We start from the raw sequence: 26,234 nt of genomic DNA on the forward strand, positions 1-26,234 counted from the left end.
GAGCCAGCCTCTAGCAAGCACTGGTTCTGAGCCACCTACAGAACAGATTTCAAAGCCACCCTGGCGGACTCCTTTGTGGTCCATTTTCCTTTGCTGAAGCCCAGAGAGGTGGGAAAAATAGGGAAAGTCCTTCTCTGGGTTCCCATGGGAACTGAAATAAATGCAGCAACAATTAGAGGAGAAATGATTGCACTAAAAATATCATTTTACAAAGTAAAAGAGTGTCATCACTTCAAGTATTCACACTGTACCTGCTGCCCTTTCTTTCCTTTAGGAGAATGTTTAAAACAGCTTTAAATAATTATGGTTCTTTGTTAATTATGAAGCTCACTCAATGATCCTAATTTTATATATGTGTGTGTGTGTGTGTGTGTGTGTGTGTGTGAGAAACACTCCAGCCTCTAGATCTACTCTCTCTTCCAGTGTCATTGCAGATCAAATCTCAGTTTCATTATAAGAGATGATGTAGAAGAATGAGGTGGGCCTACTAAAGAACAAGCAAGAACAAGTAAGTGGAGAAGGTGTATATTTGGTCCAGATTTCTTAGGGCATTTATTAGAAGGCCGCTAGGAAGCCTTTGGCAAATAAAATAAACATGAACATCTGATCCTTTCTCTCTCCCTTTCTTTTATTTATTCTGTCAGTTTTTACTGAGCACTAACAACAATGTACCAGACACCACGCTAGATTCCAGAGACAACAGCCATGATTAAGGGAGCCAAGATAGTCTTTATCCCTCATGGAATACACACTCTAGCAGGACAAATGAATGACTTAAAAAGCAAGCGAACAAATAAATGCAGTCTTGCAAATTGCAAATGACAAGCAAGAACCAGCAAGGCGCAGTGATGGAGGCGTGCAGCAGAGTAGCCGGCATGGCGTCTCTCAGCGAGGTGGTGGGCGGGGCGTCTCTCAGCGAGGTGGTGGGCGGGGCGTCTCTCAGCGAGGTGGTGGGCGGGGCGTCTCTCAGCGAGGTGGTGGGCGGGGCGTCTCTCAGCGAGGTGGTGGGCGGGGCGTCTCTCAGGAAGAGGCACCTCACATGAGACCTAGAGGAAGAGGAAGGACAGGTCTGTGAAAAACTGATGAAAGGTAGAATTAGGCTGGAGGAATTGCAGGTACAAAGAGCTGAAGGCTGGAGGGAGGGAGTCCGGAGTGTGAGGAATGAAGAGAAGGCTTGGGGTGGCAGCTGCCCCAGAGCTGAACAGCAGACTACACACAGTGGGGAGGAATTTAGATTTTGCTCAAAGTACTAAAGGAAGTTGCTGGAGCATTTTAAGCAGGGATGTGCTATAATTCAACATACATTTCAAAGATCACTGGAGTTGCTGCAAGAGGACTATTTTGAGGAGGTGAATAAAAAAATGTGAAAGCCAAATGTGACATTTTCCAGAAGTTGAGCAAAAGATGATAGTGGCATAGATAAGAGTGGTGGTAGTAGAGACGGGAAAACATGAATATGCCTTAGAAATATCTTGAAGGTAAACATGCCAGGACATCTTGTGTCATTTCTCTGCTCAAAACCTGTTGAAGGTTCCTCTTATCCTAAGAGTATAAGCTAAAGGTCCTGCCCGATCTTCCCCTTCCCTCCCCGCTCTGCCCTTATCTCCACTCCTCCAGTCACACTGACCTCCTTCCTGTTCCTTCAAAACACAAATCGTGTTCTTAGCTCTTCTGTTCCCTCTGCCAAAAATAATTTCATCCAGTGATTTATGCCTCATGGTTTCACCCCTTCAGTTCTTTATATCTTTGCTCAAATGTATATCTCCACAGCCATGCCTTTTAAAATTGCATCCTCCACCTGAAAATCCCTATAACCCTTCCTGCCTTAGTGTTGTTCTTCTTGGCCCTCATCACCTTCTTCCACGGCTGGGAATTTAGTTTTATATTTTGTTCATTGACCAACTCTCGACCCTAGAATGGGAGAAGCTCACAGGAGAGCCTCAGAATGTAGAATGGAGTCTGGGACATAGGAGGGAATCAGCAAATTTGGTTTTACAAATATAGGGGATCTAGAAAGGAATTAAGGATGATTCCCAGGTTTCAGATATAAAAAAAAAAATGGTTTTTTTCTTAACAAGATGAGAAAAACTGGGAGAGGAACCATAATGTTCTCTGATAGAATAAACACAAGCTAAACTCATTTTTATTCTAGGTTAAAAATCAGTGTTTAAGATAAAATGAGGCTGGATTTGTTTTTTCAGGAAAGTGAGAAAGATGGATTTTGAGGAAACTGTGTGAGGAATCTAAACAGAATAGCAAAAGAGAGGGCTGGATGTTTGCTTGGTCTCTCCCTCCTCCTTTCCTCTCTCCATCTGTCCTCCCTCCACCATGTGCTTCTTCCTGCACACATTTTTGGGCCCTCCCCATTTTGAAGCAACCTGAACCTTGCTCCACCATGAGCTCTCTCCTGTTGCCACCAACACTCTTGCATTTGCTTATGGTTGTCACCATCATCTGGCTTCTGATTCCCCAACAAAAACCAAGTGTGACATTCCTTACCCTGGAATAAGGTCCTTGTACTGATTTTCCTCAACCCACCCTTCAAAACTCTTCATGCATTTATAACTACACGAACCATGTCCTAATAAATCTGGACCAAACACACACCCTTTTCCGCTTATTCTTACTTGTTCCTCAGTAGACCCACCTCATTCCTCTCTATCATCTCTTAGAAGTAAACTGAGATTTGATCTTAAATGACACTGGATAGCAAATGTCTTGCTTTTGGACCAAGAATGCTGCTGGGAAGCCTTTAGCAAATAAAATAAACATGAGCATTTCATTGCAGAGCCATGAACTAATAATAAAAATGCATTCTTAATTGCTCCCTTCACACTTTCATCCTGATGCTGGGCATCCTGCTCTGTGCCAGCCTTGTTAGAAGAGAATCTTTTAATTTTCTGTTTGAATAAGATACTGTGGTAGAGCGGATTAAAAGGGCTAACACATGCAGAGCAATTAGGATCAGGCCCAGCATCTAACAGAAGCTAGGTGAATGGTAGCTGTCATGAACTGTGAAAGCCCTCTCCTCCTCGGCTGCCTGGGGCTCGCTCAGAGTCTCCCAGAAGGATTGTCAAAATCAGGGTGAATCCTTTCCCTTTGAAAAAATTTCATTGCCTTTTCATGCCTCACAGCCTGATGACCTTCAGCAGTTTTCAGTCAAAGACTTTAAAGGGGCTGACCTTGTGTGATTGCGTGTGGGGGGAGGGAAGGGGGAATATTGAAAGTTAAATTTCACAAAACAGGATGATTATTAAACTAATAACTATGGATTTTAGTGTTTGTCATGGTTTCCCAACTGCAAGCATACAGTGATAAATAGAATGTGAGGATGTGAGTCCTGAGAAAGACCTTAGAGATCATTTATCCAATTTTTTTCACTTTCCTTTTTTATAGGAAATTAATATGCAGAGAGAGAAAAGCAATTTGCCTTGGATTAGGTAGAGAGTTTGTGGCTGGGTGGATCTAAATGGCCGCAGGGTCTCTAATTTCCAGCTTAGTGCCTTCACATTTCCTTCATTTACTGCGGGGGGATTCCTCATTTAGACTTGGGGCCAAATCTTAATGTTGGGGCCTCACTCCATACAGAGACAGAGAAGAGGGGTTCTCATGCTGTGGAGCATGCAAGGCACAGACATTATCCCTCACTCATGATACTGTCTCAGGGCTCAGAGAGAGGGCCAGAAACCAGGGCAAAATTCTCATGGCCCATTGGCTCCCTGGAGTAGTCCAGACTTGATAGAAACCAAATGCAGGTTTGCAGGCTCAAGAGCAAGAGAGAGATGGGCTAGGTAGGGATGGGGAAGTGAAGGGGTATGAGTATTTTTTCAGGAGAGGATTTTATTTTTGTAATCTTGCATTTCTAAATAAATATTTGTTGAATAAATGAATAAATTCTCCGTCTTTGTCTGGTATTATGTTTAAACAATATGTTAAACGTGTACAGAGAATCTAAATGACTGTCAGAGCACCAGACATAGTTATGTTAGTCTGAAAAATGTAAGAACTCGGACCAGGAGCAGTGGCTCACACCTGTAATCCCAGCACTTGAGAGGCCAGGGCAGGTGGATTGCCTGAGCTCACAGGTTGGAGACCAGCCTGAGCCAGAGCAAGACCTTGTCTCTAAAAATAGCCGGGTGTTGTGGCAGGTGCCTACAGTCCCAGCTACTTGGGAGGCTGAGGCAAAAGAATTGCTTAAGCCCAGCAGTTTGAGGTTGCTATGAGCTATGATGGCATGGCACTCTACAAAGGATGACAGAGTGATAGTCTGTCTCAAAGAAAAAAGGAAATATAAGAATTAGATAAAATTAAGAGCTAAAAAAAAAAAAAACCAAAACAGAACAAAATCTGTTCTCTAAATAGACTCATTTTCCAATTCATTTACCTTATCTCACGCAATTTCTAAATTCTATGTCTGTCTTAAATATCTTATTTTGACAATTTTTAGGCAAAATATACATAGCCACTCTAGCCATGATGGGCAGACAGAGAGTATCAAATGATCACACAAATAAACATGTAACTGTGGTGAGTAGTATGAAGTGGGGAACTGTGAGCAGCCATGACCTAACTCATAGAGGTCTATCTTTTAAAACATGGGAGGTGACTGATGGTCTGTTATCACTTTTGCTCTTCTCCAGGGTTGAGTTCTGTGTTCGGTTCTAACTACCCTTATTTTAAAACCCTAGTAGGAAATTCTCCTTTTGCCTCAACAGTTAGTCTGTTATCTTAGGTGCCATTTTCTTAGGGGCTCTGCTTCCCTTCAGAGCAGGAACAAACACAGGCAAAAGGAAACTAGATTTCTTTCACTCATCAAACATTTATGGAGGGGGAGAGGGAAAGGGGTTGGGTAAACTCCCACCCAACAGATACATTGCATGGGTATATTGTTCACTTCCTGGGCAAAGAGCACAGCTATAGCTCGGAGTTTAACCTTATGAAAGTAAACTATGTGACCCCCATATTAACCTGAAATGTACCCCCGTATTAATCTGAATTGTAAAAGAAAAAACAAAATCTTTATGGAGTCCCTGCTATGTGCTAGGCACTTCACTAGAGCTGGAGATGCTAGAGATGGAGAAAGGACCTGGGTTCTGCTCCCCTGGCTCTCAGCCTTTTAGAGGAAGTGGACCATAATCACACAATTACACAAATAAAGGTGTAAATACAAACATCAAATGCCAAGAAGTACAGGAAACTAGAAAAAACATAATGCAATTCCAATTAAGTTTCTTGAAAGGCTTCTAAGAGTTGAAATTTACATTGATATTTAAAGAATGTGCAATAATTAACAAAGCAAAGAGAGGTAATGTTCTGGTATAAATATTAGCAAAACACGATCATCAGGCCAGGTTGTCCCTGGAAAATAACGTGACCCAATGATGTAAATGGTGAACTGGAGGCCGGGGGTGGTGGCTCACACCTGTAATCCTAGCACTCTGGGAGGCTGAGGCGGGTGGATTGCCCTGAGCTCAGAGGTTCGCAACAAACCTGAGCCAGAGTGAGACCCTGTCTCTACCCGCCCCCCCCAAAAAAGTAGAAAGAACAAAGCCAAACATTGTGGTGGGCACCTGTAGATCCAGCTACTTGGGAGGCTGAGGCAAGAGAATTGCTTAAGGCCAAGAGTTGGAGGTTGCTGTGAGCTATAATGCCGCAGCACTCTACCGAGGGTGACAAAGTGAGACTCTGTCTAAATAAATAAATAAATAAATAAATTAATTAATTAATTAATAATTGAGAATTCCAGAGTAACTAGTTAAATGGCTAGGGCCCATGAGCCAAACCTAATCCTACAGCCTGTTTTTGTATAACTTCTAAGATTGGTTTTCACATTTTAAGTGGATGAAAAGAAATTTTTTTAAATTTCATGGTATATGAAAATTGTGTGAAACTTGGGCAAATTTCCGTGCCCACAAAGTTTCCTTGCCAAATAGATGTGGCCTCTCATCTACACACTGCCTGTGCCACAGCCGCAGGATTGAAATTTGCATCCCAGCCTCACAAAGCCTACAATATGGTCCTTCACAGAAAAAGTTCACCAACCAGATTATAAGAAAATGTTTCTTTTGAGAAGATAAAATTGTCAGTGTTGAGGTTGCTGCTTAAGGAAAGGGATTAAATGTTTGGAGTAGTGGAATTATATTGGTTCCAAGAAACATGTGTCAACATTTATAAAAGTCATCGACCTGTTCTTTGGCCCCAGGTGTCCCTAAGAGATAAGTGAGGCTTCAGTAGAAGCCTTCACTTCTATATAATACAGCCACTTCACCTCTACCAAGACGGGGCAGTCACTTGCAGGGATGGGAGTATTTAAGTTCCTGTCGCAGTGGACTATGTATTGAAAACACACACATAAAATACAGCTGATGAGAACTCTCATATTCTGAGTCACCCAGCATCTGATGACATCAAGGGACACAGGAAAATTAAAAAGATGCTTGCATGATTTGATCTCCTAAAAATTCTCTCTACCCCATTCTTAGGGTCAGCGGCTCAGAGGTGCAGGGAGTGGGCAATAGAAAGCACACGTGCTTGGCTGGGTTGCCTGTTTTCTCCATGCTAATATTGTGGAATCAGGGCCAAGGAGTTTAAAACAGAAAAGATTCCTGTCTCTATAATTCCCTTTGGGAGGAACAATGTAAAGAGGGGAAGACTATTTCAGGCAGAGGGAGCAGCCTGCTTGAAAACTCCAAAGTGAGAAGGTTGACATGTTCAGGAACAGAATGGAAGCTGGTGTGGCTGAAGCTTGAAGAGCAAAGGAGAGGGATGAGTCGGAGGGAGGCTGGAGTCAGATCACACTGGGCCATGCAGGATATTGAACATGTTAGGATGATCAGAAATCACAGAATTTTAACTTCTGGATTGATGTTGCTGAGACGCGGTGATGGGCACACCCAACATCCCCTGCCAAGTGCTCTTTTCTCAATGTGAAATAGATACTCCTACCGTGAGACGTGGAGCCTGTGTTTCCTCCCCTGGAACCTGGCAGGACTGACACCAGAAGTGATACCACATGGCTTCCAGCCTGCACCTGAGAAGAAATTCACTGCCACCTGGTTCTTTTAAGGTGCTTGTTCTTGGAACCCAGTCATCGTACTATGAAGAGCAGAGAGGCCATGCAGCACGTTCCTGCCAACAGCTCCCAAGGACAGAGGATGTTAACCTCCAGATGGATGAGTGATAAAGGATGGAGATAATTCTGGCCCCCAGCCATTCAGTCACCTCCAGACTTTCTTGCTCCCTGCTGAAGTCCAAGACATTGTGAGGCAGAGGCAAGCTACTCCTGATGGCCCAACTCACAGAATCCATAAAATGGTTGGTGGCGTTTTATACCACTACTTTGAAGAAGTCTGAGAATTAGGGTGTGCAGAAACAGATACCTAGAAAAGAGGCTAAAAATTCCAAAGTCTAAGTTTCCCAAAGCTTATTCTTATTAATTACCTTACTTTTTTATGTTTTAGAACACCAATTGGTAATATTTCCCCTTTAGTATTTAATCTAACTCTATATAGGACTCTTTTCCGTACATTACCCAAGGCCTTTCCCCTCCAACCAATTCTGTTACAATGGCCTCAGATCACAAGTTTAATTCTTTCTCTGAACATATAAACTCAAAGTATAACCTGAAAAGGCATTTGAAACAAGACATTTTCACAGAATTTGTGATTTTTATCTTGTTTTCTCTCTAAAGGCATAGGTCCTTTAGAGAGAAAGGAACTGGGAGAAAAAAACCAGGAAAGCCAAAATCACTGTTAGTAGCTGCAGAAGATTAAAAAAGAAGAAAGAAAGAAAAGAAAAGAAATATTACATGCAAAACTAGTTTTACCTAGCAGCAGGAAAACTTGGGGAAATGAATACCTGTTCACAAACATCACCTCCGTACAAACTCGGGCATGATTTACAACTCAATCTACATGAAAATTTGATCAGAATGCTTCTTTTTTACTCATCATAACCTGTTTTCTTGGAAACAGATCCCTCGTGGGACAGCAGGAAGTATGACGTCAATTTTAAGGTTTCCCCAAGTGCTGGCAGGAACTTGCACTGTGGGTGTCTTCTGCCAGCCACAGACTTCCTTGCCCACCACCTGCCTGGTCTATTCTTCTTACTCAGAGACCATGAGGAGGAGGCTAATGGAGAGGAAGAACTGTCCTTCTGCCCTGGTTCTTGGCCTCCAGCTTTGCAGACTCCTCATTCACAAAGAGGAACAAGAAGCCAGTGTGAGCCCTCGTGACTGACTTTTTCCCACTGGAAAGGAGTGGTCACCCTAAAGGGGAGAGCAACTTGCTGTGCTGGGGACAGGATCCTCTGCTGCTCTTTTAAGCACTGTTTGATTTAAATTCTAACAGTGAGCCTTCTGGATCGAATCCTTTTCATTTCTAAGAGCGTATCAATTACAGTTTACTTCTGAAATCCTATTTTCATGAAATAACTTACTTTGTGATCTCGTGAGATTCTGACTTGTGTAGCAGATTTTACTGAGCTGTGATTGGTTGTATGTCTGTGACAGGGTTTGGGGAAGAGCCATGTTAGAGGAAGAAGAATCTAGTTGACTTTGTGCCACTGACATTGGGGGGCACCATTAGGTTCCAGCCCACTATGCTCAACACTAGTCACAAAGGACCATCATCTGTTTAACTCTCCCAACTTTATGAGATGAAAAATAAAATTATTACTATTTGATAGATAAGGAAACTAAGGCTTAGAGACCTAAAGCAACTTCATGTGGTCACACAGAAGGGTAGTGGCAAAGCTGGGATCTCACCCTTGTCAACTCTAGGGCCAACACTTCTGGGGATCCACCCTTGGCACTGACGTGGAGCCAAGTGTGAGAACTGACGGTGAAGGCTTCATTCAGTTCTAATCAGGCAGCAGATCAGCCACACACAACTCACTTTTACAGGAAGTGTGATCTCAGTTGATGAATGATAATCACTGCCCACAATGTTTGTTCACAATCTTTCTTTTTGACTATCTAGATGCTGTCGATTTTTTGAAAATCCTTGAAAAAGTACTTAACGCCTAAAAATACTGTGAGTTATGTACTGTAGTTAATATGAACTTCCTTAGAGTGGAATGCACAGTGATCATATCAACAGAAAGGGCTGCCCAGAGCTGGCCTCGGGAGGCGCAGGTGTGATCCTTACGCGGCCCAGACTTGCCAGGCAGCTTTGGCCAGGGCTCCTCCCCACACTGGCCCCTACCTCTGACCATTTGTGAAATGAGTGAAAATGGCTTTTAAGCTTCACACCTCAGAGAGGCTTGTAGGGTCAACTCCAGGAAGTGAACAGAAGAAGGGACATCCAAATTCAGGTTCTCTGTCACCACAGAACACAGAACACCTCCACGGTTATTATTTTATATATTGAGGTCCTAGTTACATTGTCAGTTAAAAATATAGCCAAATGTTGCTTTTGCCTAGCCAGCATTCATTGCCTCCCCTCTACACCATCTACTTTCTTCCCATGGTGTTACTTAATTTTTCTTCAGGAAACTAATGTTGTACCCACTTTTCATGATTTCAGTGGGGATAAGAGTCAAGGGGGCTACGACACTCTGGACCTTGGATCCACAGCCCAAGTCAGGGCAGACAGATTCCCTGGGAACGTGAGCTTAGAGCATGGGAGCCAAGAACAAAATTGGAGCAGCTCCATCTCCCAAAATGACACTTACGTAAAAGGTTGGTGTTTAGGGCTGAATCATTTCTCTCACTTCAGTTCATACACTGTAAGCCCTGTCCCGTGATGTGATTATTTTTGGAGACAGGGCCTTTAAGAAGGTAATTAAGGTTAAGAGGGGTTATGAGAGTGGGGCCCTAACCCGGTAAGACCAGTGTCCCTCTAAGAAGTGGAGAGACACCAGCAGTGGCACACACAGAAGAGGCCAAGTGAGGACACAGCGAGAGGCTTCACCAGAAACCAATCCTGCAGCACCTTGATCATGGGTTCTAGATCCTAGAACTGTGAGAAAATAGATTTCTGTTGTATGGCAGCCCTGGCTGACTGATAAAATTGGTCTTTAGCAATCTGCTCCCTAAACGCCCAGGCATGCCCTTTCTAAGGCCTAGTACGTCGACTTTCTGTGGGATGTGTGAGTTATCGCAGAACTTCCCAATAAATGTTTCATCGGCAAACATTATGCAGAGTGGGTTTGTGTTGTTTATAGTTAAATAACCTGGCACAGTGCTTCATAGTAGGAAAAAGAAAATCAAAACAACAGCTTAGCTGGTCCCTAAATCTCCTCCTATCCTAGAACTTCATAGTTTCCACATCACTATCATCCTAGGATCTAAAGTTAGTTATTTCTCTGCCATAGAAAACTTTCAAATTAAGGCTGCATGGAAAGAAAAAAAAAAATCAAACAATGTGGCATATGTCCTACAAGTGTGGCAAAATGATGTAAGGTATTAAATTATGTTTTATTATATTTTATTCTTACATTCCACAAACCCCCATATGCACATGTACAAATTCTTGGGCATTAATGTGAATGCATGTATATAAAAAACTCTCGCACATATACGTACACAGATTTCTAAAACATAGCCAGGCCTTTTGCACCTCTGACTTAGGACCAAAAGGAGATGCCCTCAAGACAAGACTGCCTCTAGGACTTGTTTTCTCATACTCTGAATTCTTAAAGTAATTTGTGCTGGGGGTGAGGAGATACTAATATGGGCAGGAGGACATAGGTCCGTGGGTTCTACAAATAGCAGGAACCTGGGCCCTGATTCTCAGAGCCACCTCCAAGGAGGAGCCAGGACCTCACAGCAATCTCTCAGAGAGAAAGTGTGGTCCCACCAAAGATTTTCCCACAGAGTTCAGCATGTAAGGCACCTTGCTGCCCAGCTCAGAAGCCACACAAGCATGGACAGAAAGAGCATCAGTGGCCTTCGCAGAAGGGTGTCAGACAATCTGTCAGGAGATTCTAGGGAAAGGAAAAAACTCCCATAAAATGATAGTAACTGAATTTTCTGTCCCACTGTCAAGATGGAGACTCAAAAGCCAGATTTCATTTCATTCAAGAAAAACAACTTGACATTTCTTGCACTCTCAAGTGTGTGCAATGAGGTTCATATGGGTAAGCTACATGAGGGGGAGAATTCATAGCTCTTAAATTTTGCAAGTTTCAAATCAGATGCTTTGAGGCTAAAAAAATATTACTTTCTGCGTAAGAGCAAAGTGTTAATATGCTGGCAATGTGTAGATTGGTATCATATTTGCTGGTGTCTCCCAAGGCAGGGCTTCGACCATTGCGTTCCTGGAGAAAAATGTTAGGAAGAAAAGAGGCAAGCATAAGCTTGTCTTCAGGGTGCATTTTTGCATCCTCTTTGCTTTACTGCCCTGTGCAAAGATCCCTGTGTCCTTTCATGCCGTTTCATAATCACCACCATTGCTGCTGTCTCTGTTCTTGTCATGGTCATAGTCATTTTCAATGGCATTGATGTCACCATAACCGCTATTTATTTTGTTGCAGACACTATTCTCAGCATTTAATTCTACTATATACTCCATACAACAACCCTTTGAACAAACTTCTTTTCATTATCCCCATTTCACAGATGAGAAAACCAAGACTTAGTGAGAGTAAGCAATTCCCAAAGCAGCTTCCACTAATATAGTGAATAACTGGGCCTCATGAAAATACCCTGTTTCCCCGAAAATAAGACATCCTCGGAAAATAAGACCTACCTACAGGAAAGATAAGATGTCCCCTGAAAATAAGACCTAGCGCATCTTTGGAAGCACACCTTAAAATAAGACACTATCTTATTTTGGGGGAAACAGGGTACCATAATCACATATTTAAGTATATTTTTATGAAAATATGCTTAAGTCTAAACAAAATGTACCATACCAATTTATATACAATAATAAGCTCTTAGGGTAAATGTGAAAAATGAACAATTAAATTCTAAATCGAGGGATTGTTGCCTATATACTACTAACCAGTGATGGCCTACTTCATAAGGTCGACATGAGCTACTGCTAGATTTATTATGAGTCCCATCAATTTTTTATGTCATCTTATGGAGCTAAATTTCTATGTGGTACCTTTCGTCTTTCCTTTTAACGCTTCTTGATTTCTTATGACAAACCAATCAAATTGGGTTTTCTTTTGAAAATTGACAATAAATACATTGTGTTATTTTTTTTCTATGGAATCAATGTTAACTCACTATTTAAAATTAGAATATAGTAGGCCTACAGTTCCCAGAAAGTTAATGTCTCTGAAATCTCTCACACTGGAAAGACAAACAACAAATAATTTAATGCCCCTATTCCTTCAATATATTTTCTTCTCCAAATGATAACAAATTTATAATGTTATAATTTATAACATTTATAATTATATATGGATATGTATTAAATATATTAACTAAAAATATGGAGTTATGCAATATATAATACTTATTACTTGTATTCAATTAAAATTACAGTTTGAATCCTTTCCAAAGCATCACATATAAATCTGTCTAATTTATATTCTAGAAGAAATAGTACATCCTCACAGTTAAACAAATTCCATATATAAAATAAAGAGGAAATATGTCTCAGCCTATTGCAGAAGTAACTTCTTAGAAGTAACCACTGTTTATCATTTCACATATATCCCTTTCAAAATTTTAAGCCTTTGAGAACATATCTTATGTCTACTTTTAATTAGTCTTAACCAAGATCAGTTATTGTGGTCCCAATTTCTTCTCTTTCCTCTCTCCATGTACTTACCTGAGCTGTCTGTTAATCCACAGAACCTATGGTCTGATTTCTAAACCATCCCCTATGGAAAAAATTTGTTCAAAATAGACTTTAGTAAAAGGTTTCTCTTTCTTCAAAAGACAGATTTTTTTTCTTGTAAATCTTTTCTGAAACCATAAATAAGAGACAGTGGTTAAAACATGAATAGAGAGGCTACTAAATAAAACACATATAATTTTTGAGTGTGATCTAGTTTTTAAAATAGCCCATAGACAGCTTCCTTCAACAAGCGCCACAAACTTACTCTCAATAATGATGATCCCAAGTTTCAAGCTTACAAACCCACAATGGAATAGGCTTTCTAGCCTATTTATTTAACACATCCCTCATTTATTACATGGCATCTCTGCTAGTCCCAGTTATTCCAGCCAAAAGTAACTCAGAAACCTAAATAGCTGCTAATGACCAATGGAATTTTGGAAAAAAAACATTAAACATCTTGATTACATAACTGGCCTTCTCTGTATTCCCTGCAGCCATTCTTCATTTCTGGAAGAATCTTGATCATGTCAAGAGCTTAGCTCAAGACCATACTGCATTAAGCCCCACTTGACACGACAGTCATTTGTTTGTTCATACAAATCTCTATATTGCCCCTAAAAGGAACTCACTCAAATGCCACAGAGAAGACTGTGTGTGACCTTCTGTAGGTGTCAGGGAGTTAGCAAAAATTGTCAAGCAAGGAAATGGCACACATACGGCTGGCGTTAGAAGAGGTGGCTTTAGAAGCTTCAGGAAGAGCTATTAAAGTGACTGGAAGCTAGAAGTGATTCCCAAACCCGTCCCTGGTCCAGGCAAGACATAATGAAGGCCCCAAACTGGAAAGTCCCAAGGGTATGAAGTTGGCTAGGAAGATCCAGGGAGATAAAATCAGTAGCAGTCACTGGCATTGTGCTAAATAAGAAAATGAAAAGAGCCACAAACAGTCTCAAGATGGCAGTTTTTAATGACAGCAAATAGAGATAATGTAGCTAAAGATGGATGCCTTGGCCTGGAGCTCTAATGCAGAGGGAGGAGCAGTCTGGAGGGTGAGAACCATCAAAAAGACCTTTCATTAGGGAAAGCTGAGGTTGGTATGTCTGCTGGTATCCTCCATTTCAGATATAAAGAAAGTAATTTTCGAAACTTCTCTAAAGATGACAGACGAATGGCTAACAAACACATGAAAAAATGTTCATCATCTCTATATATTAGAGAAATGCAAATCAAAACAACCCTGAGATATCATCTAACCCCAGTGAGAATGGCCCACATCACAAAATCTCAAAACTGCAGATGCTGGCGTGGATGTGGAGTAAAGGGAACACTTTTACACTGCTGGTGGGACTGCAAACTAGTACAACCTTTCTGGAAGGAAGAATGGAGAAACCTCAAAGCACTCAAGCTAGACCTCCCATTTGATCCTGCAATCCCATTACTGGGCATCTACCCAGAAGGGAAAAAATCCTTTTATCATAAGGACACTTGTACTAGACTGTTTATTGCAGCTCAATTTACAATCGCCAAAATGTGGAAACAGCCTAAATGCCCACCAACCCAGGAATGGATTAACAAGCTGTGGTACATGTACACCATGGAATACTATTCAGCTATTAAAAAAAATGGAGACTTTACATCCTTCATATTAACCTGGATGGAAGTGGAAGACATTATTCTTAGTAAAGCATCACAAAAATGGAGAAGCATGAATCCTATGTACTCTATTTTGATATGAGGACAATTAATGACAATTAAGGTTATGGGGGGGGAAACAGAAAGAGGGACGGAGGGAAGGGAGTGGGGCCATAAAGGGTGTCACACTTTAGGGGGCAAGACATGATTGCAAGAGGGACTTTGCCAAACAATTGCAATCAATGTAACCTGGCTTATTGTACCCTCAATGAATCCCCAACAATAAAAAAAAAAAAAAAAAAGAAAAAGTAATTTTCAAAAAAGATAACCCAGGGCGGCCCTGTGGCTCAAAGGAGTAAGGTGCCAGCCCCATATGCCGGAGGTGGTGGGTTCAAACCCAGCCCCTGCAAAATAAATAAATAAATAAATAAATAAATAACCCATTGTAGAAATCAAGAGTATGACAGGTGTAGAAATAATGACAAAAAGGCACGTTATATGAAAGATGTTGCCAAAATATAAAGAAACACAGAGGACTCTCGACAATTTTAGTTCTCAGGGTCACAAGCCTCATTTTTACCCCAACTTGTTTGTTAGATTCAGCAAAGAAGTTGATAATGAAATCCATCAGCTGAGCCCAGAGGAACTCCTTGGACTTATGCTACTACACTTCAGCTCCTTATAAATATCCAAAAGATGCCAGGGACAAAGGCTTCCCCTTCTGAAAAGAAACCTAAGAGCTAGCTTTCTCCCTCTGCCTTCCAGATGGCATTACACATGTCAGTTAGAAATGTTCAGGAAGTGCTTTCTCTTTGCAACCAAGAGAAACATTTTCCTTCTTTGGAGCCTGCTCCCACTTTCTCCCCCTCCTTAAATGGAATCTGATGTGGTTTTCTTCCCCAAATTACCCATGACGGGTCCCTTGCACTGTTTGTGCTCTTGGTAGATACTCTGGAGTAGGCAGATAAGGATGGGGCACAGTGACGACTATTTCTTGACTGGTTTCCTTAGCAATGCCCCAGCAAGCTTCCAGCTTCCCTACAAACCTGCTTCTGAGTCAGCCTGCTTTCAGCTATGGTCCAGGCGCTACCAGAATATCTCTGTAAAAGCAATAACAACTCTTTTTCCTCCATGGCACTTCACAGTTTATAAAAATCTTTTGCAGCCTTTATTTCATCTCCACAGTACAATCTCACAGAGAAGACATCAATCTCAGCATTTTATGGGTAAAGACATAAAGACTCTCAAAGGTTGAATGACTTGTCTAGATTTCATAGCAATAAGTCAATAGAAGAAAATGGCCTTGGAAACAGAGGCTCGGAGAGTTGGTTCCTCCAGCAATAGTGGCTACTGGGCACAGCCAGACCTCCCAATGAGTCTGAAGACTTCAGAGAGGGGCTATATTAGCCAAAAATAAAATAGAGGGCTGGTCTTCCCTGTGTATTAAGACCTATTGGGCGGCGCCTGTGGCTCAGTGGGTAGGGCACTGGCCCCATAAACCGAGGGTGGTGGGTTTGAACCTGGTCAGGCCAAACTGCAACAAAAAAATAGCTAGACATTCTGGCAGGTGCCTGTAGTCCCAGCTGCTCAGGAGGCTGAGGCAAGAAAATCACCTAAGCCCAGGAGTTGGAGGTTGCTATGAGCTGTGATGCCACAGCACTCTACCAAGGGTGATAAAGTGAGACTCTGTCTCTAAAAAGAAAAGAATTAAGACCTATTGATATAAAACATAGTTCACAGATGGTGAAGATAAAAGGCTTCTACAATCAGCCACGGCCTTGTCCCCAGGTAGCATTAGTAGTCAAATTATAACAGTTTTTATAGTTCTCATCATACAGCAGTTAACACTGGAGTCATCTCAGGTGTATCCCTACAGTTGGTCAGTGTACAAATTTGATTTTGCTTAAATTATTGATGTACGCTGTTTCAGCAAAGTTTATCAGGTGTAACACTGAGTGGAGTGGATCATCAAAATGATTTCAAGTTGGTAGAACTTGCTGTGAATAATTAGCATATGTTAACATCAAGCTATCAGTAAGAAAGAGCATAGGCTTTCTGGAACATGTCCCTGTGTCTGAACGTATAGGAAGAGCTTGAGAGGGCAGTCAGGGCCCTCCTCAAGGGGCCACAGCGATGACAGGTAATGAGGTTTTTCAGTACACAGCAACAGATACACCTGTAGAATCTCTAGGACACTGATGCACATGTAATATCTGCATTGCAATATTCTTAGTGCTCTTTTCAATGTCTTAATATCTTGAGACAAGCTATAAATTTTGGATGTCTGAATGTGAGCCATACATGTCAAAACCTCAGAACTGCTGTTATAAATTTTATTTCTGGTAAAATCTAAATTAATATTTAAGACATTTCATTTGAGAAAAAGTCCTGAAGAGGTCATTAGAAAAAATAAAGCAGACTATTGAGTTAAACTGCCCATCCAAATTCCGACTCTGTAAGGAGGTATTCCATCCATCCCACCTGATGCATTGACGGGAGTCTCACTGCCTCATAAGGCAGTCTGATTTTTCTGTCATATACTACCCTATTTCTAACAAACAATTCTGGAGTCTTATTTAGGATCAGTACCAGTGACTTCCAGTTCACAGATTCCCCCATCATTTTGTGGATAGAGGATCGCAGCCTCTATTTGGGTCCTCCTAGCTTCCTGAAGCATGATTATTCTTAATACAATGTATTTTCCTTTGTGTTGATTAATATTCTGACTTATTAGAGCTTTCTAGGAGAGACAATTAAGCAAAAAAAGACAAAGTCTTAGATTTTGAAGTCAGGTAACCTACTTTTAAGTCCTAGCTGTGCCACCCCCATTTCTGCAACTTGGGGTGAATTACTTAACACTTTAGAGGGTCAGTACCTCCATCTATAAATGAGGGAGAATAAAAATAAAAATACTTGCCTCTTGAGTCTGATAAAAATTCACTGTATATAATGTTTGCATAGCACAATGCATATATGTTTCATGTAGTAATTTAATTAACCATAGCTATTTTAACTATTAAAATTTCACATTTTGGTCTTATCTAGAATGTTATTCTGGAGTCATATGAAATAGATCAGTGAGCTCTTCCACATGTGAGCCTTTTCATGTATTTGAAAATATTTGTCATTAACACCCATGTTTTCTATGAAGGTAATGGATCTTAAGTAGCATTTTGAAGTAAAGACAAACTTCTCCTGTCCCCTAAATGTTAGTTAAAACATAAGAATACTCACCTGGTACTGTGACTCACATCTGTAATCATAGCACTCTGGGAGGTGACACTGTGGCTCACTTCTGTAATCATAGCACTCTGGGAAGCTTGAGGTTGGTGGATTGCCTGAGCTCAGGAGTTTGAGACCAGCCTGAGAAAAAGCAAGACTCTGTCTCTACTAAAAATAGAAAAATAGCCTTGGGTTGTGGTGGGTGCCTGTAGACCCAGCTATTTGAGCAGCTGAGGCAGGAGGATTGCTTAAGTCAAGAGTTTAAGGTTGCTGTGAGCTATGAGGCCATGGTACTCTACCCAGGATGCCAGAGTGAGAGTCTGTCTCAAAAAAAGAAAAAAAAAAATCCAACCATCACCATTGATACTCCAGATGGTAGTATTTGACCTCTAAATAAGTCTGTAAGAGATTTATAAATAAGTAATGTGGCATAGAAATGGGTATTAAAGATAGCAGTTTTCAGATACATAAAAAGGCTCACATGCAGAAGAGCTCACTGTTTTATTTCATATGATGTGATAAGTACATTCCAGATAAGACCAAAATGTGAGAGAGAACACTCACCTAGGATTTCTGAAAAGTAAATTACATTTGCTATATGCTTTTGGGCAATCCTTCAATATTTTCAATTGTAGAAGACATGAAATGAGATACATAAGCAAAACTCCCATGAGGAAGACAGCGCATATAGGCATTAAATTGGCTGGTTTTATTCCTACCCTCTTCCCCCCAAATTTTGATACCCAATTAGTATTCTCAGTCTAGCGAGTTTACTACAGCTTTTCAGCAGATAGCTATGATGGCTTCTTTAACTAATTAGTCCACCCGCTTCCCGTTCATCCCTGAAAATTTAATTCTAATGATGTACTCAGGATGTAATACCGAATATTAAGAGAACAATAATTATGCATCAAAATCTGTAGGAGATGGTCAAAACAATATTTAGGGGAAAAGTTTATAGAATTACTTGGCTTCCTCCATAAAAAAGAAAGAAAAATTAACTTTCACCTTGTTATATAAACCAAATATATGAGAGAAAAACTACAGGAAAATAGAAAACGATAAACGAAGTAAAATAAACAAATTGATTAAATAATAAAGAAAACTAAAGGAAGTGATTAATATGACCAAAGATCACATTTTGAAAAAGACCAAAAAATGGCCAAGAAATAGCAAAATCTAGTAAAAATTTAATAAAATTAGAAATAAGACATAAAGAGCACCCACAATGATAGAAAAAGTATCAAGAAATACTTTGCACAGTTGAATGCTAATATATTTTAAATACTGTATGAAATAAATTATTTTCTCAAAAGCAAAGGAACTATGTACTGTGCTGAGTGTTTTATGCACATGCTGTCTTTTGTTAGTGTGATAACTCATGAGATAAATAAATTTTACAGATATAGGAACTGAAATAAATTTTACAGATAGGAACTGAAGTTGAGAGAGATGAAGTTATATGTCCAAGGTCACCTAGCTACAAGAGATGCAGCTGGAATTGAAATTCAGATCTGCAAGGCCTATGCTATTTATACTCTTTCAATTTTTCACCCTAAAAATATAAAACATGAAAATGGTCATAATAAGGAAGAGGAAATTTGAATATACAGCTAAATATATTGGAAAAGTATTCACACGACATTATCAAAATAAGACTTGGGCATACTTGTTAGAATCAAAATATCTCCAAAGTATCTTTGCTACTTTCAAGTAGCAAATAATAACTACAAATTTTATCCCCTAGAAGAGAAAATAATAGCAAACTATCTAAACTATTATAAAAGGAAAAAAACTAGTCTTAATTCTAATTGTGATTAGAACACATATACACACAGAACTATTATGAGTTTTCCTCTTATAGATACAAATTTTCAATAAAAAGTAAGCATATTCAATAAAGCAATGCATTAAAGTAATTCTACTAGAAAGTGTTAGCAAGATACAGGCATGCCAGAAGAACAACAAAAGCAAAATATATTCTACTTAGTATTTTCATTTCAAAAACTTATTCACAACAAAATAAATAGAAACAATAAGTCATTTGACATAATCTAAAACCCAGTCCTAATTTTTTGAAGGTTTAAACATAGTATAAGAAGCTCCACAGACATGTGGAGTATAAAGAGCTCCATAACAGCATAGGAGCTTGACAGACAAGCACACCAGAAGCTGAGCACTGTGGGGAAGAGAAATAGAAATCACTAAAATAATCCAGCCAGTCACTAAGCAAACAGCAATAAAGAGCCACAAGGAAGGAAAAGAAGAATGCAGAGCTGCTACAGTACATCATTTAAAATATCCAGTATCCAACAAAACTATAGAGACATGCAAAGAAACAGGAAAATATGACATACACTGGGGGAACAAAGCAAGCAGAAAAAAAAAAAAAAAACTGCCTGAGAAAGCAACCAGATGAAATATCTGACAAAACATTAAAAGTATTTATTAGAAATATGTCCAAAGAACTGAAGAAAATGATGATTAAAGGGGTAAAGAAAGGTATGATGACAACAATGCCTCACACAGACAAAAAAATCCATATTAATAAGGAGATAGCGGTCATAATTAAAATAAAAGAAGAAAACCAAATGGAAATTTTGGAGTTGAAGGTACAATAAATGAAATGAAAAATTCACTAGAAGAGCTCAACGGTATATTTGAACTAGAGGAAAGATTTAGCCTATATGAAGATTAATCTCGGAGATTATACAATTCAAAGAACACAGAGGAAAAAGAATGAAGAATGAACAGAGCCTCAGAGAAATGGGGGGTAATATTCATCACACCAACATGCATGTAGAATAAGCTGGATAAATACAAGGAGATAACAAACACATCATTGTAAAAATGCTAACGTAAAAGAGAAGGAGAAAATCTTGAGAGCAACGATGTCTCATTTTTCTGTCATCACTTAAAAGACAACACAAATAATACTGACAGATTATGTCTCATTAGAAACAAATAGACTATAAGACAGCAGGATAAAGTGCTCAAGAAAAAAATTATTAACTAACCAAGAATCCTATATCCCGAAAAACCCTTTATTTCAACAATGAAAATGATATAAAGATGTTTTCAGGTAAACAAAAATGGGGGGAAATGCTGCTTGCAAACCATTTTGCAAGTAATAATAAAAGAAGTTCTTCGGGCTAAAAGCAAGTGACCCCAGACAGTAATTTGAATGTGCACACACACCAAAAAGCCCAGAAACCATCAATAAAGGTAATTATGCAATTATGAGACAGAGTATAAATGCACATTTCTTCTCTTTACTTCTTTTAGCTGATTTAAAAAGCAATTACATAAAACACTATGGATAGCATGCATTTAGTGTTTGGCTATAAAATATAGAAGTATGATACATTTGCCAATAAATAAGCACAAAGGAGGAAGATGGAAATAAAGTTGTATTGAGTTAAGGGAATACATCCTAACTTAAATGCATAAGAACAAATAAAGAAAAGCAGAAATGGTAAATAAGGAGAATACTATTAATAAAAGCTGTGAATTAATACTTGTTTCCTGTCTTCTATCAGCTTCCTTCAAAGACATAAAGTTATATAAAGCAATAATCATAAGAATATGTTGCTGGGTTTATAACATTTATAGATGTAATATCCATAACAATAATAACACAAGAAGAGGGGGAAAGGAATAGAGCTCTATAGAAATAATGTTTATGGGCTCGGCACCTGTAGCTCAGTGGCTAGGGCACCAGCCACATACACCAGAGCTAGTGGGTTTGAATGCAGCCCAGGCCTGCCAAACAACAATGACAACTACAACCAAAAAATAGCTGGGCATTGTGGTGGGTGCCTATAGTCCCAGCTACTTGGGAGGCTGAAGCAAGAGAATCACATAAGTCCAAAAGTTAAAGATTGCTGTGAGCTGTGATGCCACAACACCCTACTGAGGGTGACACAGTGAAACTCTGTCTCAAAAAAAAGTAATGTTTCTGTATCTCACTGGAGTTAAACTGATTATATGTATAGGAAAAGCTCTAAAGCAACTACCAAGGAACTAACTAAAAATTAAAAAAAAATAAGTGAAGAGTCATTAAAGATGTTTAAATGCTACATTAGAAAATATTCACTTCATGCAAATGAAAACAGTGAAAAAAAATAGAGGAACAGAAGAGACACGACTTGCATAGAAAACAAAATATAAAATGGCAGACATAATCCAATTATATCAATGATAACATTAAATGTGAGTAGATTAAACAATCCAAACAAATCAAAAGGCAGAGATTATCAAACTGGCTTAACAACACAAGATGCCCTTTAGGCAGCAGACAAACTTTAGATAAAAGATACATCATGCAAACAGAAATTATAAGAATTCTAGAGTGGCTATACTAATATCAGACTAAATGGACTTGAAAATAAAATGTTAGTAGAAATAATGAAAGAAATTTTTGTAACAATAAATGAATCACTCCTTTCATAGTTATTATAAAGGCATGTATCTAATAACAGGGCACCAAAATACATAAAAGAAAAACTTACAAAACTGAAGGAAGAAATATACAATTTAATAATAATAGTCATAGATTTTAATACCTAATTTTCAATACTAAATGCAGTAACTAAGTAGAAGGTCAACAAAAAAAAGAAACAGAAGACTTGATCTATACTATAAACCAACTAGACTTAATAGACATCTAAAGCACATGAAACATTCTCCTAGATAGATTAAATGCTGAGGGGAAAAAAAAATAGCTTTCAATGAATCTAAATGAAAAAATACTACAGAATATATTCTTTCTGACCATAGTGGAATAAAATAAAAAACCAATAGCAAAGATGGCAGCCGAGTAACAGCTTCCTTGCATCTGGGCACCGTGAGTCTGGGGATACAGGACTCCAGACATCTCTGGCTGGTGGTATCTGCCTATCATCACCCCTGAGAGGATACAGGGAGTCAGCGAGAGACTTCTGGACCCCAAGAGGAGGACTAAAACAGTGGAAAACTGGCAAGTGGTCGCGTATGTTCAATCCGTCTAAACCCACCGGCAACTGTAAGTTCAGTAGCAGTGAGACTGCAAACCAGAAAGGCCTTACCTGTGAACTGTTTTGGTGTCTTTGGACTTGGCACTCAGCTGAACTGCCTTGGGGAGAGCCTGAGCAGGAGCGCGGAGAACTTTGGCCTTTGTCTAGGGCCCCAGTCTGAGCCGCTGAGCCAGACGGAGCTAATAGTGTTTGGCTCTGGGTCACAGGCAGACATTGTGAGCGATCTGCCCCAGGAAGCTCCGCCCTCAGGGTCGCAGAGCTGGAATTGGATGGGATCTGGTAACCCAGCGACCAAGTAGCCTAAGGGCGGGGTCTGAGCCGCCTTGCAGCCCTAACCCTCGGGGGCAGAGGGAGACCAGTTTTGACACACAGGGTAAGTGGATAGCCACTTCAGCAGTGATTCCAGCGACAAGCACTACCCTGAGAAAGCTTCTGCTCAGTAAGTGAACAAGTTCAAAGTGCCTTTTAAATGGGCTGAAGAGAGATTTAGGCTGTCTACCTGCTGGGGTTTGAGAAACTAGCAGCCTCCAGTTGTATCAGAACTATGATTAACATCGCATACCCCAGAAGACCACGTGTTGCCCAGACAATATTCAATAACATATACATACTGTTTTGTTTTTGGTTGTGTTTTTTTTTGTTTGTTTGTTTTGGTTTGGTTGTTTTTTTTGTTTATTTTGATGTTGTGGATTGTTGTTTTATTTTTTAAGTTCAACCTTTTCCATACAGATCCTTTTTCTTTCTCAATTTTTCTAGTTAAATTATAATTTCCCATTGCTGCCTATTTCAATAATTAGAACTTCATTTTTGTTAGTGTTTCTACCGCTATTATTTGGTTTTTCCAGCCAATTTTATCCTGTAAAGTTTTCTGTTTGCTTGTTTTGGTTTGATTTATAGCATTTTTGTCTTTCCTCTCTACTTGGTGGAGGTGGGGTACTGTGTCTCATCAGGTTAGCAAAGAGCTGCTTACCTCAAGGGAACCACCCAACTGGGCACCCCCAGAAGGTGTTTTTTTTTTTTTTAAGGTTGTATCAAAGTACCCTACTGTACACCTATATTGCACTGTCTCCCTCTTTCTGTGACTCTCTACTTTTTGTCAATATTCCTTTTACCAACCCCCTCTCCTTTCTCTAAATTTCTTTTTTTCTTTCTTATCACTCGGTCCTCCTTTCTTTCATCCCTTCTTTGCTCTTAAACCTTCTCACCCTTCTGGTCCTGTAACCCTTAGTCCACAGGCACGAGAACTTAAAGAGCAACAGGAAGTGAAAGGAAAATTAGGGCAAGGAAACAGATAAAAGAAATCACCCATGAGGAAGAATCAGCAGAAAACTCCAGGCAACATGAAGAACCAGTCCAGAACAACCCCGCCAAGGGACCATGAGGTAGCTACTGCAGAGGATTCCACCTATACAGAAATGTTAGGAATGACAGAAACGGAATTTAGAATACACATGTTGAAAACAATGAAAGAAATGATGGAAACAATGAAGGAAACTGCTAATAAAGTGGAAAATAACCAAAAGGAAATCCAAAAACAGAATCAAATCAGAGATGAACGATGTGAAGAATATAAAAAGGATATAGCAGAGCTGAAGGAACTGAAACAGTCAATCAGGGAACTTAAAGATGCAATGGAAAGTATCAGCAACAGGGTAGACCATGCAGAAGAAAGAATTTCAGAGGTAGAAGACAAAGTTTTTGAGATAACTCAGATAGTAAAAGAGGCAGAAAAGAAGAGAGAGAAAGCAGAACGTTCACTGTCAGAATTATGGGACTTTATGAAGCGTTCCAACATACGAGTTATAGGAATTCCAGAAGGGGAAGAAGAATGCCCCAGAGGAATGGAAGCCATACCAGAGAATATTATAAAAGAAAATTTCCCAAATATCACCAAAGATTCTGACACACTGCTTTCAGAGGGCTATCGGACCCCAGGTCGCCTCAACTCTAACCGAGCTTCTCCAAGACACATTGTGATGAACCTGTCCAAAGTCAAGACAAAAGAAAAGATTCTGCAAGCTGCCAGGAGTAAGCACCAGTTGACTACAGGGGCAAATCCATCAGATTGACCGCAGACTTCTCTAATGAAACTTTTCAAGCAAGAAGACAATGGTCATCTACCTTTAATCTACTTAAACAGAACAATTTCCAGCCCAGAATTCTGTACCCTGCTAAGCTAAGCTTAAAAACTGACGGAGAAATCAAATCATTTACAGATATACAAACATTGAGGAAATTCGCACAACAAGACCAGCTCTACACGAAATATTTCAACCTGTTCTGCACACTGACCACCACAATGGATCAGCAGCAAAGTAAGAACTCAGAAATTAAAGGACAGAACCAAAACTCCACACTGATCCTAAAGATAAAACTAAGCAATGGACTCTCACAAAATAAGACGAATAGAATACTACCACACTTATCAATTATCTCAATAAATGTTAATGGCTTGAATTCCCCACCGAAGAGACATAGATTGGTGGACTGGATTAAAAAACACAAGCCATCCATTTGCTGTCTGCAAGAAACACACCTGGCTTCAAAAGACAAATTAAAGCTCCGAGTCAAGGGTTGGAAGACAATTTTTCAGGCAAATGGAATTCAGAAGAAAAGAGGAGTTGCAATCTTATTTTCAGACACATGTGGATTTAAAGCAACTAAAGTCAAAAAAGACAAAGATGGTCACTTTATATTGGTCAAGGGAAAAATACAACAAGAAAACATTTCAATTCTAAATATCTATGCACCCAATTTAAATGCTCCCAGATTCTTGAAACAGACGTTACTCAAGCAATATGATTCCTGATAATACCATAATAACAGGGGACCTTAATACTCCTCTTACAGAGCTGGACAGATCCTCTAAACAGAAATTAAACAAGGATATAAGAGACTTAAATGACAACCTAGAACAACTGTGCTTGATAGATGCATATAGAACACGCCATCCCAAAGATAAAGAATATACATTCTTCTCATCACCCCATGGAACATTCTCCAAAATTGATCATATCCTAGGACACAAAACAAATATCAACAGAATCAAAAGAATTGAAATTTTACCTTGTATCTTCTCAGACCATAGGGCACTAAAGGTGGAACTCAACTCTAACAAAAATGCTCGACCCCACCCATAGGCATGGAAACTGAACAATCTTCTGTTGAATAACCGATGGGTGCAGGAAGAAATAAAACAAGAAATCATTAACTTCCTTGAGCATAACAACAATGAAGACACAAGCTACCAAAACCTGTGGGATACTGCAAAAGCAGCTTTGAGAGGAAAATTCATTGCTTTAGATGTCTACATTGGAAAAACAGAAAGAGAGCAAATCAACAATCTCACAAGAGATCTTATGGAATTGGAAAAAGAAGAACAATCTAAGCCTAAACTCAGTAGAAGAAAAGAAATATCCAAAATCAAATCAGAGATCAATGAAATAGAAAACAAAAGAATCATTCAGAAAATTAATGTAACAAGGAGTTGGTTTTTTGAAAAAATAAAATAGATAAACCATTGGCCAGACTAACGAGGAATAGAAAAGTAAAATCTCTAGTCACCTCAATCAGAAATGATAAAGGGGAAATAACAACTGATCCCACAGAGATACAAGAGTTCATTTCT

The 26,234-nt window shown here is 39.5% G+C and overlaps 1 protein-coding gene across 1 annotated transcript in view; it reads right to left on the bottom strand.

Moving 5' to 3' along the window:
• Nucleotides 1–440: 440 nt before the first annotated feature.
• LOC128568540 (putative uncharacterized protein ENSP00000383309) overlaps nucleotides 441–26,234 on the bottom strand; it is a 40,191-nt gene continuing 14,397 nt past the window's right edge. The window contains exons 2-3 of the mRNA XM_053566212.1: nucleotides 22,658–22,704; nucleotides 441–1,046 (exon numbers count right to left, since the gene is read on the bottom strand). Of these exons, the coding sequence (XP_053422187.1) occupies nucleotides 731–1,046; nucleotides 22,658–22,704 (363 nt within the window). The 3' untranslated portion in view covers nucleotides 441–730. The remainder of the gene's footprint in view (nucleotides 1,047–22,657; nucleotides 22,705–26,234) is intronic.

This window comes from Nycticebus coucang, chromosome 17, assembly GCF_027406575.1.
Source record: "Nycticebus coucang isolate mNycCou1 chromosome 17, mNycCou1.pri, whole genome shotgun sequence".
NCBI classification, from domain to species: domain Eukaryota; kingdom Metazoa; phylum Chordata; class Mammalia; order Primates; family Lorisidae; genus Nycticebus; species Nycticebus coucang.